The sequence below is a fragment of the Hemibagrus wyckioides genome, linkage group LG02 (genome assembly GCF_019097595.1).
Source record: "Hemibagrus wyckioides isolate EC202008001 linkage group LG02, SWU_Hwy_1.0, whole genome shotgun sequence".
NCBI classification, from domain to species: Eukaryota; Metazoa; Chordata; class Actinopteri; order Siluriformes; family Bagridae; genus Hemibagrus; species Hemibagrus wyckioides.
In genome coordinates, this window is record NC_080711.1 from 12,160,846 (window position 1) to 12,175,770 (window position 14,925).

General features: G+C 40.2%; 1 protein-coding gene across 1 annotated transcript in view; it reads right to left on the reverse strand.

Moving 5' to 3' along the window:
- Positions 1-14,925, reverse strand: part of tmem104 (transmembrane protein 104) — a 44,842-nt gene that overhangs the window by 20,448 nt on the left and 9,469 nt on the right. The window contains exons 7-8 of the mRNA XM_058372716.1: positions 13,367-13,466; positions 12,114-12,210 (exon numbers count right to left, since the gene is read on the reverse strand). Coding sequence (XP_058228699.1) covers positions 12,114-12,210; positions 13,367-13,466 — 197 coding nt within the window. The remainder of the gene's footprint in view (positions 1-12,113; positions 12,211-13,366; positions 13,467-14,925) is intronic.

Here is a 14,925-nt window from a genome sequence, read left to right on the forward strand (position 1 = left end):
CTTTCTTGCTGAACGGTTAAAGCATTTATTTGTTGTCTAATCTGTCAGGGAAGCTAGCGGATGATGCATGACTCTCAGTGATAGATGATGGTGAATACTAGATGATATTCATTGCTCTGTGTTTGGACTTGTAGCTAACACTATCTGTTTTTTTTTTTTACTTGCTGGAGGTGAAGATTAGAGAGATCAAAACACTGTAATCGCTGCAGTGTCTCTGATTTAGATAAATGTAAAGGGCATTGTGCATATTCCGATACTAAACAGTACGTCAAGACACCACCTGCAGACTTTTCAGTGTGTGCTTTGCTGATTGAGACGTAGCCTTGAACGGGCACTGACTGGGTGTTTGCAGCTGTGAAATTATTCTGCATAGCGAATAAAAGCAAGCAGCACAACCCTTGCTATGAAATATGCATCTGCAACACTACGGTGTACAAAAGCAGACGTCCAGCAGCTTTCAAAATTATACTCCTGTGAAGGTTAAACCAGAGCGTTTCATCAGAACAGAGTCAAATACTCTAAATACCTATTAATATCCTGAAGAAAAAAAATTCTACAGAAAACGGACGATTTTCTGAAAGTTTTGACTGTTGATTAGTAACAGCACCACAGAGACAGCTCTATCTCAGCTCCATTTCAGCTAAAATCGACTGAGGAGCGCTTTCCTGCAATAATAGTCTCATTTACTCCATTATAACTGTTGAGCACATCAAACTAAAGGATTATTATATGTGTATAATTACTGTAATATTCTCTGAAGAAATTAGAGGTCTGTTGTTTATGCTGAGGCTGTATCAGACATTTATGCAGCACTTAGTTCCGGTTCACTAGTTTGATTGGACGAGCGCCGTTTGTGTTACCCACCTGCCTCGTCATGGCCGTGCTCATATTCGGCACAACGGCGCTCTAATAACTCCATCCAAATATTAGAATATGGAAATGTATATCTATACAGTTACATTTATAAATATGAGTTCAGAAACATTTACCAGTAGCCATTGTGTGACGTCCATTGTGTTATTTTAGGCGATAAACATTTCCAGCATAGGCAGCCGGGAAAACACACGTCTCTGGCTTAAGAACAGAAAGTCTATGGGGTGGAGTTTGACCTGATCCAGCTCCTCCTACCTGGACGGAGCCGGGAAGAGCCGAGCCAAAAGCGCGGAGAGTGTTTCAGGCTGGAGAAGTGTGACTAATGTGTTGGGTTTCTACAGTGAGGACTAAAAAAGCACCTTACAAATGCTCTACATAGAATGTCATTATTATTATTACTATTATAAAGCATGCTGTGGGTGCATTATACTAAGAAGATGTGAATTCTTTCGTTAATGTTAATGTTCTTGGAAAGAAATGATGAGTTTTTTGGAGCTTAATGGGTCATATGAGGCCCTCTCACAACGATGTGATTCACAGGAGTGTTTTCCTAGTGCAGATATCAACCTGTAGCACAGACAAATGAGAAAATTGTGGTGCAGCAGTGACAGTAAAACCCAGCGGGTCAGCTTGGACGGAGTGACTCATGCACTGCTGGACATTTGAGTCAGCTGCAGCTCACACGGATGCCTCATATACATGAGTCTCTATTTATAATTGCGGCAGGGCCGATAAATCTGTGCGGAAAGCGCTCGCTGAGGTGCAAAGGGTGAGGACTTCATTAGACTGCTGTTCACGGGTCAGCGGCTCTCCATTAAAGAGCCCCTATAAAGAACAGGTTTTCATGAGGAAAACATCCTTCTATTAAGAGTAATATAATGCATGATGAAAGCATCGGTGACTCGGCTATAAATCACGGGTGTATTATTGTACTTTCTAAATCAGGAATGGCCGTTAAAGAGCTGTGACTTTATCTTCGTAGTTTCACCTCGTGTTCGCTGAGGCACTTGTCTGAAAGTCATGTAATTCGCTGTCAGCGAAAGCACCAGCAACACCTTAATGCTTCATCAACTTGAATAAAACCAAAGAGGTGGAAAAAAAGACAGAGAGGAAAAACATCTTGCAATAAAATTTACTGAAGCGGTTTGGCAAACAGGCAAAGCGCGTCCCGTCGCACTGCCTTAATATCCACTTTGCCTCGATTATAGACTATAACTCTAACCTCACACTAATGTCTTGTTAACTTAGCTAAAAACCTAAGCGTTTTGAATAAAAAAGCGGTTTAAATATTTATTCAGTTAAAATTAGGTAGCATGTCAAGATTTTTATGACCCTGTAGTTAGAGGGAAAAAATAAAAAATTCCTATCCCTTTTACACTGAAGAAGAAAGAGCAGCCTCTGAATTTAAACATTATACTTAAAATCTGTCACAGACAATTACAGTGTCGATTCAGCAGCATTTGCACTCGGGCAACACAACGCCACTATTCCTCCTTGTTTGCTGTAACTAATGACTGTAGACATCGTAGCACGTGACCTGCTGAAAAAAGGGGGTGAAAAAAGATGTGAACCACCCAAACACCCACTTACAATAGCCAGAGAAGAACCTGTGCGGAACAAATGATGGTTATAATAATGTACTAAATATTAAACTTAATAGCAATTCTAAAAAAAAAATCTATATGTAAATATACACCGACCAGGCATAACATTATGGCCACCTGCCTAATATCGTGTTGTCCCCCCTTTTGCGGCTAAAACAGCCCTGACCCATCATGCGCTGTGTATTCTGACACCTTTCTATCAGAACCAGCATTAACTTCTTCAGCAATTTGAGCAACAGTAGCTTGTCTGTTGGATCGGATCACACGGACCAGCCTTCACTCCCCTCAATTAGCACTGGCCATCCATGATCCTGTTACCGGTTCACCACTGTTCCTTCCTTAGGCCACTTTTGATAGATACTGACCACTGCAGTGCAGTTTTGGAGATGCTCTGATCCAGTCGTCTAGCCATCACAATTTGGCCCTTGTCAAACTCGCTCAAATCCTTACGCTTGCCCATTTTTCCTGCTTCTAATGCATCAACATTGAGGATAAAATGTTCACTTGCTGCCTAATATATCCCACCCACTAACAGGTGCCATGATGAGGAGATAATCAGTGTTATTCTATCAGTGCTCATAATGTTATGCCTGATCAGTGTATCACATGAATGAATGGGGTGAGTGATTCATAGCATCACACACTGTCTCTCACTGAAAACTTCAAGGTTTTCACCCAGTCATCACACCAGCATGCAGCTGATGATTTTTTATAACAGCATGTCCCACTGTGATCTGCTAAACATTATTTCTTGGAAATTTTAGTGATTTGGATCACTTATAATCAATAAATAAATAAATCCTGTGATTCCGAATTCATCAATGATTCTGACACCTCAAAGACCAATAACAACCCGGCTGGATTGTTCATTTTATTAATTAATCTGTAAAAAGAAAATCATTTAATTCAGACTTATTAGACCAAATTATGGGGAGCCGACAATTCTTGCTACCGTTGACCGCCACCATTTTAAAGGTTTTGTTCTTGGGTTGGTTTTTATCTTTGGTTCTTGGTTTAAACACTTGGTGTCACTAATGGACTCCTGACTTTTTTCCCCACTATTTATTCCAAACTTTAAGGAAAAACAAAACAAAAAAAAATCATTCTAGCATCCTGAATTTCTGTCCCTGCAAAGGTTCTGTGTTTAGAATTAAAGCAATTTTCCGAGTGTGCATGCCTATATTAAAATTACTAAGCCTCTAAATAGATGAAATAAATAAAACTGGAGAATGAATGTAGAAGACTCAGACTCAATCCAGTTGAATTAGATGGGATGTGATGAATGAGGTTATGAATAATACTATTAAGCTTCAAATTTTCAACATTGCTTTACAAATACAGCAGTGTTTAACCCGGTCAGTTCAATTAAAGATACTGTGATAAAAATAAATTATTAGACAGCCGATAAGTCCATAATCTCACCCCATCCGGACGTTCCTGGTTTGATTGTTACTTAAAGCTGCAGAGATCAGGACATGTTGTTGAATTTTGGGAGTAAAACCCAGGGGAGGAAAAAAAAACCATCTGTAAAACAATGTTCCTGCATGGCTGTGAGTCACCCTGTCCGGCCTGTAATGCTTATTCACAGTAATTCACATTCAGAGCCAACAGCATGGGGACGACGGGAATTTTCATACACATGCGTCATAGACCACATCAGATGCATCGCGATTTCAGGCATGAAAGAAGTCCAATTACAAGGTGACAGGCAAGAGAAGGCAACTAATCTGGGGAAAGTGAGAGATGGACTTTAGTCTAATGCTATAATAAAACAAACAGGGACGAGAAAGCATCTAATAAAACACTATAATAAAAACAAACAGAGACCACAAAGCACTTTTTTAAGAGTTGCTGTAAACCTTGGGGGGAGAGAGAGAGAGAGAGAGAGAGAGAGAGAGATCTTGATTTTTTTCTAATTTGGGAAGATGAAAATGACAGTTGAATAATTGCTCCTCATTGTGGAGTTTGTATCATTAGCTAGTAGCAGTATGGATGTAACGATACACAAAATTTACTTGATGATTAATTGTACAATCTTTTTTTCTCTTCTAAAAAAGCCAATTAACTCACTGTTTAATATGAAACTGGACACATTCTCATTAGTATCAATAATGCAACTGCTTCTACAACCATTCATTTCCATATCTCCAAAAGAACCATGATGTCATGACAAACAGTAAAATCTCTCAAATCCACTAGCCGAAGCGCGCACCATTTCAGTCGGACTTGATGAAATGCGCGGCTAAAATTACAGACGGACCCGAGACCGTGCTTGGAAGTGATCGTGGAGAGAAAATAACTTCAAGTTCAAATTCAAATTGAACTTGCTTTATATTTGAAGGCTGTCCAGCATCATTACAGCTGATGTCCAGAGGACACACTGACATCATCTCAGCATGAAGACGCACTGTGACAAAGACAGAGTTTATGCAATATGAAAGAATAAATCAGCTAAGGGGGACCTTTTAGGAATATGCCCCACATCAGTGTGTAATTGAAAATGACAAGCTCTTTATTGGATCTTGACTCATCCCCTTTTTCCCCCCTTTTTCATTTTTAAAGCATACCTATACAAGCCTTATTAAAAAAAAACTAAATAATAATAACAAAAACACCCTCTTGCCGAACAGAAAGACGGACGCGTGAACACAGACGTGAAGGTCACAGATTTCAGTGAAGATTACTGCAGGGTATCTCCATGACAAATGACGTTTTAGCTTTATTGTATGACAGCAGGGATCTTTTCATCAAAATCACATACACCACAGTTGGCCACCCAACAAGCAAAAGCGTTACATCACTCCACAATGTCCTTGGACCAAATAGCCTGCTTCGCTTAATGGAGAACAATATTGAACCCAGCAGGTATCCCCCCCTTACAAATATACATTCAAGGTCTGGACTTTATTTCACTTCATTTGCATGGAGGGCCCGTTTGCCAGAAATTGAAAACTACGCGGGAATTTAATGGTTTTGCAGAAATAAAACGCAGATAAATTACAGTTTTGTCTTATTTAAATGTACAATAAGCCTTAGGAATTCTCTTGCAGAAGAATTGAATGCTCTACGTGTCCTGCATACGATATTACGATCTACAAGCCTGGCTGAAGATAAAGGTGAGGGGTCAAACGTCTGTCAGCGCATCATCATATAAGTTAGTGAGAGTGTCAGCGAGAGTCTTGCTGTGGCCTGGAGAGAGCTCTCCTCTTGCGGGCCGCTGCACAAACCACTCCTCCTGCTGAGATAATCTCCACTAAACCATCTGCACCGTCATCCTCCAGCTGAGACTGCAACCCCCAGCGCCACTGCGGCCCAGAGCACCCTCTGTGTACAGAAGCCCCGGGTAAACCCTGCTGTGGCCCAAGCTGAACTAGCCGTGCGTCAAAAAGCAGACAAAAGGACAAGGCAAGTGTGTATATACTGAGTCTCGCATCAAACGCAACGCAAACAGAGCTACGTCTGCTTTCAGAGGTGACCTAAAACAATCCGAACTCTTCAGAGAAAATGAACAGGAGTCTCTGTGCTTCGGGATTTTAGGCCAGGCTGTCACATCAGAGCAGAGAATGAACTCAGGTATATCTCTCTCTCTCTCTGTGTGTGTGTGTGTGTGTGTGTGGCAACAGATGGTTTCTGAAAGGGTGGCCTCTTTTTTAATGAGCTACCTAGTGAGAGTCTTTCAATTCACTGGACACGTTCCTCTCATTTATTTTGAACACACTGTATTCTGTGACTTCATTGTTCCTGCAAAAAAGAAGGTGCAGAAATAAGAAGAAAACTTTTCGAGTGCTGCAATGTTGCAAAGTATTTCATCAACTAGCAAAAATGTAGCAGGCCAAAAAGCTTTACTTATCAAAAAATTCCCTGCGTCATTCAGGGGCAATTTACACCGTTTTCTGGTCTTTATAGAGACTTTTTCCAGCAGAGAGTGATAATGCAATAAGATTGTCCATTGTGAAATATAATTTATACATTTTAAAAGCAAGTGGCGTCTGAGTCAAGCTTCCGCTCTATCAGTTTGATAGCAAACCTGACTGGGAGAGATATTATACTCTCTCTCTTTAGTCAATCAAAGTAACACTGACTAGTTGTGCATGTCTCATGTATGCGGAAGAGGTGTGTAGCTTCCTGTGTGTTAGAGGAACGTGCAGTCCATTCTTTGTTAGTTCACAGATGCCCATAAGGGTGCACACTTGCTATGCTGTGTGAGTTTTAGGAAGGAATTACTCTTGCACATGTTACTCAAAGCAAGACTGGACAATTTTGTGCATCTGCGAGCTCATGGATGGTGGATAGTGCTGTTCTCCGAGTGTGTAGTGCTGCATTGGTTAGAAAAGACGAGCCGGTGGCTGCCGCGTGACGGGGGTGAGCTCGCTAACGCATGAGAATTGGCACATGACCAAATTGGGAGAAAATGAAGTTTAAAACAATTTAGAAGCAAAATCCTCTCTCCATGCGGTTTGCTGTGTGCAAGTCCTTAGCTGTCTAAGATGAAGTTCACCAAACAGTGCAAGGTTAAATTTTCTAATAGCTTCAATCACCCTGTTAGCCATTGGCATAAAGAGCATTTACCCTTGAGTAAAAGTGACCTCTGTTCACAAATGCAGTTACCTTAAAGCATGATCGATATGAGCAAGCCTTCAGCATTCAAATGCCTTAGAGACTCAGACGCGGTTTAAGCAGCAAAAGGGGGTGGGGGGGGCCTTTCAAATTCAGAACCAGAATCAATCAACAACCGATTAAATCTCAGACCAGAGTTCTTAATAGCTTTTATGGAGTGAAGATGAATAAAACAGCAGCTCTGCTCCACAGAGGGTAACGGCAGGACTGATCAAACAGCAGTTAGAGCAAAATTGACAGGATGCTTTCTGATCTGTTTAGATTTTTTATTCTTTTCTGTGATAAAAACCTGAGGATCTCAGACAGAGAGGGGGAAAAAAATTAATATTCCACAAAGGCACTCTACAGATATATTGACCATTCTGCCCTGCAGCTAATGACTCTATGAAGTGCCTGGGCAAAAACCCAGCAGTCAACACGTAAACTCACTCAGACTGGTCAAAGCTGTCAGGAAGCAGAAAGCCTCAATAACAGCAAGCCCTTGCTTCTGACAAAGCAATCTCGCTCGGGTAAATCAATGGCCTTCACCTTCCTGTGTATGCGTTCGTTTTCCCTTTGCATTTTTTTTTTTCCTTCCCCAAATATCTGTGTTTATTGTCAAAATTTAATAGTAGATATGCTCCGAGACTGCTGCGGAGCCAGGGAGTAAAAATAGCCCATCATCTGTTGTGCTGCTAAACAAACACAAGTCAGTGCTGCTGAAGCAACCTGAATGACAAAGAGACAAAAAAAAAAAAAAAGCTCTGCCAGTTTAACGGAAGAAAAAAAAAGAAAGCAAAAGATCTAGTCCATTTCCTCCATAGAAAGTCTATCAAAGATCTAACACAAGCTCCAGCAGTTCGGGAAACAGCGATCGAGATAGCTGAGGGCTTGCTGATTATCTCAAGTGATATTAGGGGCAATGGCGGCTCAATGCTTAAGGTGCAGGGTTACTCATCAGAAGGTTGGAGGTTCGAGTTTCAGCGCCAACAAGCTGCCACTATCAGCCTCTGGAGCAAGGATCTGAACCCTCTCAGTTCCAGGGGTGCTGTATCATGGCTGACCACACGCTCAGACCCTGACTTTGTGATGCTGCTTGTCTTATCCCATTTGGTCTCATGTTTTAATTTCAGGAAGCTGCAAGGAGTGAGAATACGCTTCTTTTCTCAACTTTTCAAGATCCATGCAATATAGGAAAGGATATTTAGCAAAACATTCCTACATATAGGGAAAATAATCAATGATTAGTGTTGTGATTTATTCTATTTATATATAGTGTCTTATACCAAAGCAATTCATGTTATGTCAACACTAATGATTTACATCCTATGCTCTATCCATTTATTATATCCATTTCGATGTGCAATGTGCACACTGAGATTTAGCTTGTGTCATCACAGCTATAAACAGTCGTTAACACAACAGTCTCATTTCTTCTTCTCTTAAAAGTAATCACATAAAAATGCAGCTAGTCATGTTACACAGAAACCACAAAGCCCTCCACCCTCAAGATTTTCCTGTGTCAGGAAACATGTTTCGTTACCTCTGACAGTTACAAAACCCTAGAGACTCTTTCCAACCATGTTAAACAAACATCTCTACACAGAAAAGCTTACCACATTGATAATTACAATCTTTATATATATATATATATATATATATATATATATTACACACACACAGATCAGGCATGGGCAAGTATAAGGATCTGAGTGAGTTTGACAAGGGCCAAATTGTGATGGTTAGACAACTGGATCAGAGCATCTCCAAAACTGCAGCTCTTGTGGGGTCTGCAGTGGACAGTATCTATCAATAGTGGTCCAAGGAAGGATCAATGGTGAACCGCAGACAGGGTCATGGACGGCCAAGGCTCACTGATGCACGTGGGGAGCAAATGCTGGTCCGTGTGATCCGATCCAACAGACAAGCTACTGTTGATCAAATTGCTGAAGAAGTTAATGCTGGTTCTGAGAGAAAGGTGTCAGAATACACAGTGCATGATGGGTCAGGGCTGTTTTGGCAGCAATAGGGGGCAATATTAGACAGGTGGTCATAATTTTATGCCTGGTCAGTGTATATGTGTTGTACAATATATATTACATATATAACAATCAGATTTGAGATTTCAACAGCACTGTGGTATAATGGTTATTGAATCAATACCATTTTTAAATTTGAATACTAATACTATTAAATATTAATCCTATTTGCAATTCTATTTTACATTTCCTCACTTACTCAGGCTGATAAACAGTTGATGGTATTTTCCAAGCTTTTTTCTCTTTCAAGAACATTTCATCATTTGGCTTTCCCTTCATTGCAATAACAAAATTACAACAGGAAGCAAAACAACTGCGCCTCTTTACCGCACCTATACGATCGTCCCTTGAAAAAAGGAGTTAATCCCATCATAAAGAAAACTATGAATATAATTTACACTTCAACATTGTGCTTTAAAAAACTGGAAGGGAAAAAAGCCAAAGCTTTAAGGCAAATGTAAAGTCAGCAGTGCTGCAGTAATTACCTAGCCTCTTCTTTCTGCAGCACATTCCTCATAACTCAAACTAAAAGCACAACCACAAACAATGGTGGCTATTACCAATTCCTATTACCTTTATCTATTCTGTCATTCATTGCTTAGGAACAGAAAAGAAAAAAAACTATATGTCCTATACAAACAGACTTCCTTCAGTTCCACTTTTCTATTTGGCTTCAATTCTCTAAATGACTGTTCTAGTGAGATTATATGTGTATTATATAAAACACAGAATAATTGAGGAAGACATCACATAGGACACATTCACACAAATGATAAAAGCTTCTTCCTGTTAAAGCTGTGAACAAAGCAGGCATGGCAGCTATTCACTCGGGCCACGTTCCCGTCCTTTGACTACAAATTGGTCAATGAAAAGATGCTAAGTGGGAGAGGGACGGTATAGACAATGAACACACACGACCCAAGACTGAACAAAAGCTTAAGTAAAAGGTCACATGGTCCACTCAAGGGCGAGTAGATTGTCTAAAATGACTCGGGGATCTAAAGATTTTATTTTAAACTGCAGAGATGTCAAACAGCCCTCTAAGCACCTTCCTTTTCCAGCACATCAGATTCAGACTGAATTATATTTCTGTGAATAGAGCAGAAGGATTTGTGTTTACAGGTTAAAAATTAGTGATTGTCATACTAAGGTTTAAGAGGAAGAACAAGACAAAGAAGACAATGATCAATACCTTCTGAGGAAGATAAAATCGGAGGCTTATAGCCATCTATAAGCCACCAATTTGACCAGACTGGTCAGCGCAATGAACGGCAAAAACTATAAGCCAACCAACAAGTAAAAAAATGCAACTTGTATGAAATAAATCCCTTTCAGACGATGTGAGGTATTACCGCTCTGAAAAATGATCCTCTCACACCACAGCAATGTGCTAATGCCATTAATTAAACAATGGCATGCTGAATTTATTTTAAACTTGATATAGTTACATTAAATGTTGCTGAACATCCACAAGACAGATGATAACTTACTTTATAGCTCAACTTAAGACAAAAATAGTATCTTATGTTACAGAGAAACTGCAACTCCATTCATCCTTAAGACTTTGTCATGGAAAATTTACATTCACAGCTTTACCTCTGACTGTACCATATAACACTTCTCTCCAAGCGGCACTGCTTTAATACATTGAGTCAACACTTTCGGACCGATCGCCATTAAGAATTCAACAATGTGGCATAAACAAATTTTAGTAACCGAGTAGCAAAGATAAATAATACATTTCTTTCAGAAAGATAAGAAATACTGTTATTTATGACAAGAAATGATTAATATTAGGAATATTTCCCACACCAAGCAGATACTTCCAATTGTGTGCTCAGACGGTCATTTTTAATCATCAGCTAAATGACTGAAACAGCATGGAACATAATGATACCCCTAACTTGTCCTCAATAAATATATAAATAAATTAAAACAGTCACTTGCATTTAGACTAGCTCGCTCCTCTAGCACTCAATTAAAAATCTTGTATGGTCGCCCTGCTTGTGTTGTCCTCTGCTTGATGTATTGCTTTGCTCGTAGTTCCTCATTAGTAATTCGCTTTGGATAAAAGTGTCTGCTAAATGAATGATTGTAAATTAAACATGTGATTAAAAGTCCAATGGACTTCGCAAGCTGGTAATAGATGAAGCACGTATGCGTTTAGAGCACGGCACGTGCACTGAGACTCAAATCGATAGCTAAGCTCTTAAAAGAAGCTTGAAAGAAACCACAGCCAAAATATTAGTTGTTTTTTTTTTTTAAGAAAGTAATCTGATCAGGAAGGCCCAGACAGACTGAACAGTTCCAAACAGACGATGCTTAATCTTTCATCAAAAAACAATGACTTATTTAAGTGTCCAAGAGGAAAGAAACTTTAATAAGACCAAAATAATAAAATAAAGATAAGGTACAAGGGGTTCATGGCCATTTCCAAGGTAGCTCAAAGCATCCACGGAGGAAAACAGTTATTACTGATAAACAATATCAGCTTATAGTCTGACCTCAACTTTACCTTCATCTGTTTTAAGTGAAGCACAGACCAAAGTGATGAACATACTATTTGCGAGTTGAACAGATCTCCAGAAGATTCTAAAAAATTACCATAATGCCTATTTGATATCACGCAGAGAAAAAGATATGAAAACAATCACCCTCCTTCGTCCATTTCCAAGGAAAGGGAGAGTGAGAGAGATTCATCATTCATGACTGTCGGCTGAGAGACTTAAAGCGGAGCAGGAAATGACACCAGTTTTTCCTGCCGCACTTCTATGCCCATTTCAAGGGCATGCACATCTTTACACGGAGGGAGAGAGAGAGAGAGATGCGTCTCGGGAGATTTTATGTGTCTCTCTGATTGTCTCTCTCCTTCGATCTCTCTTGCTCTTAACATCTTGACTCAAGTTTGTTCTGGGTGTGCATGTGAGACTGACACAGAAAGAACGAAACAAAGAGAGAAAACAAAGGCTGATAGAGCGATGCATGGTACTTCAGAACTCACGAGAAAGACTCTGTAGGCGTCTTTCCGTCTCACTGGCCCCCAGCATGCATCTGTGTCGTTGTATTTTATGCTCCCAGTGCTGCAGGAGTGATTGCCGCTGTAAGACACAAACTCAAAATGTTAATGCCGTTAAAATAAAGTTCAATAATAGTGAGCAGCATGTATAAAAAGAGTAAGTATGGCTTATTGCCTACTAAAATGCTGCACATACAAAAAGGAGGCATGATTTCAATCTCTGTCATCACTCAGGACATGCTGAATGAGAGGACTAAACGATCTAATTCCAGCAGACTAAGTGTGCTCTTATCCCATCTCAATAAGGATGCATCAGTATCCGTCTGAATCCATTCTCTTTTACTTGTACTCGTAACAATACCGAATTCCCATACCATGTGATACTATGTGATGTAAGCCTAGTGTTTACTTGCCTGCACGAAGGAAGAGAAAACACAAAATAACAAAAACCTGGATGCATTTTATGACTAATAATCAAAGCAGAGCAGACTGCAAGAGCATCCACTACAGCATACACTACCTTATAATAAATCTAATGGGGTTTAATATCTTTAATAAAGAGCGTGAGGACGACTAGTGCAGTATCAGCAAGCATGGTCATTAAAAAAGAGTTCAATGAACGCCAAGATATTTGTAAACTGTTGCATTCAAGAGCGCTTCAGTCCTGCGAGCACTGTAACACACACACACACTTTCCTAATCGCTCACCAGGGTCTATATTATACTTATTCTCTTATAGTTTTAATTAACACGCTCACTCGTACTGCTCGGCATGCTAAGATACTATTCAACAGAGATGAAATAAAAATGTTCTCTTGCACCCTGACTGCTTAATATAAAGCAAGTTGTTCATTTCTGTATCGGCATTCCACCATCATATTTTATCTGCTAATAATCATTGCTGCTCCCGGTTTACCCTCCCTCTTCTCAGCAGTCCACCACCTTTATTTTGCTACCTTTCTTCTCCATGAAGGTGAGCGTCAGGCTAACCTAAGGGTAATGGTGACATCTTAATAAAAGAAGTGCCACCTTAAGGCTAGGTCCTTCAGACAATTTTATTTATAGGATTTTGGGCTATGAGTTTTTGTGCAGTAAAAAGAAGTCTGAGAGCCAAACAATAAAAGGTCAAATGTGAAGAGCCACAGGAGGTAGTCATATACGCCCAATGAGACTGAGCCAGACTTGAAAAGGAAGGCTGTGGTGTTTGGCAGAGGGTGAAAAGAATTGGCTCGACTCACCAGGCCACTTCCATCAAGGACACGGGCACAGCGGCAGCATAGATGGCCAAATCTCCATACAGGTACACAATGATGCAGATGTAGAACATATTGACGCCAACTGTAGAGTAGCAACAAACAGGGAAAACAATGTTAATCTACAGGTTGACAACATGGCAGATTCAATTTTTTCACAATTTTCTCACGTTTTTTTTTTACTTATCACCACCTGCCTGTTTCCTCGTTGAAAGTGATTCGGTCTGGAGGTGCAAATATTTAGTTATTGTTAGCAGCAAGAATTCTAGTTCTGGCCTACTAAGTGTATCGTTTACTTCAGATAACCCCTGGGTGCCTCTTAGGCTCAGACTTGTTTGGCAATTTTGGGTAAAAAATAAGCAATGGCAAGTAACAAAAACTGAAGGCATGGTAGCTTAGTGGTTACACCTCTCACCCCTGGCGTAGGGGTTTGACTCCTGCCTCTGTGCCTTTCTTCCCCCAGTCCAAAGTCATGCGTTGTAAGGATGACTAGCATCTCTAACATGTCTGTATGTGAACTGTGCTAGTGTATTGTGAGATCTGTGCGATGGGCTGACACCCTCTCGTGGGATAGGCTGCAGGTTTCCTGTGACCCTGTGTAGGATAGATGTTTCAGAAAATGGAGGTATCATGTGTCTGCACATTTGCCTAAATTCATTTGTTTGTTCCTGCATAACACTGTTAAAAAAAAACAAAAAAAAAACACAACAACAACTATGTAGTCATACTTGATGCTACAATAACGAATGTACCTAAAAACCTGTACCCAATATCTTCTCTGACACAAACCACTCACCAACCTGAACTATGAGCCATAACCTTTATACAGTGCCAGCATACATCATCCCTCTCTGACCTTCTTACCTGGAGCGGTCCGACTCGGTAGAATTTATTCAGAGGCACAACAGGCACCTGGTGCCAAAATATATGATATATTCAAAAAAAATGATGAACCCGCTCATGAAATTTCATCACCACAGTGCATCACCATTGGGAATATTAATCATGCTAATTAAGAAAGTAATGACTTTGTGATAAACTCTCCTTTGCTCCTCTCTTCCTCATGTCTGACTAGCCCTCTCAGCCTCCATCCCTCCGTTCCTTCATCCCTCCCTCCCTCCCTCACAGTGCGCACGCCAAACAAAGACTCCGAAAGCTGTTGAGACAGAGACGAACTCTCTATCGGACATCCATCAAAGTGCTCGAGCTTGTGAGGATCTCCAACAGCACTGCTGGCCTCGTTGGCTCATTCATTACTGCCAGGCAAATTAGAGCTTACAGTCCATTAACGCTAAATGAAAACGCTAACATTATACCCTTTTTACAGGTTTGATAGATGCAGCGTTTGCCAGAGGAAAAAAAAGGGCAACGCTGCCACCTGTTTCCCACCAATCATTTAAGATGAGTGAAGGGAGAAAATGAATCCTAACGAGCCAAGTCACGCTCTATACTGTAATCCATAGTCATTACATACCTGTTGAATGTGCACTAACCCTTATGGACATGTTTATTAAACCATTCATGAAAATAGCTAAACTAGTACT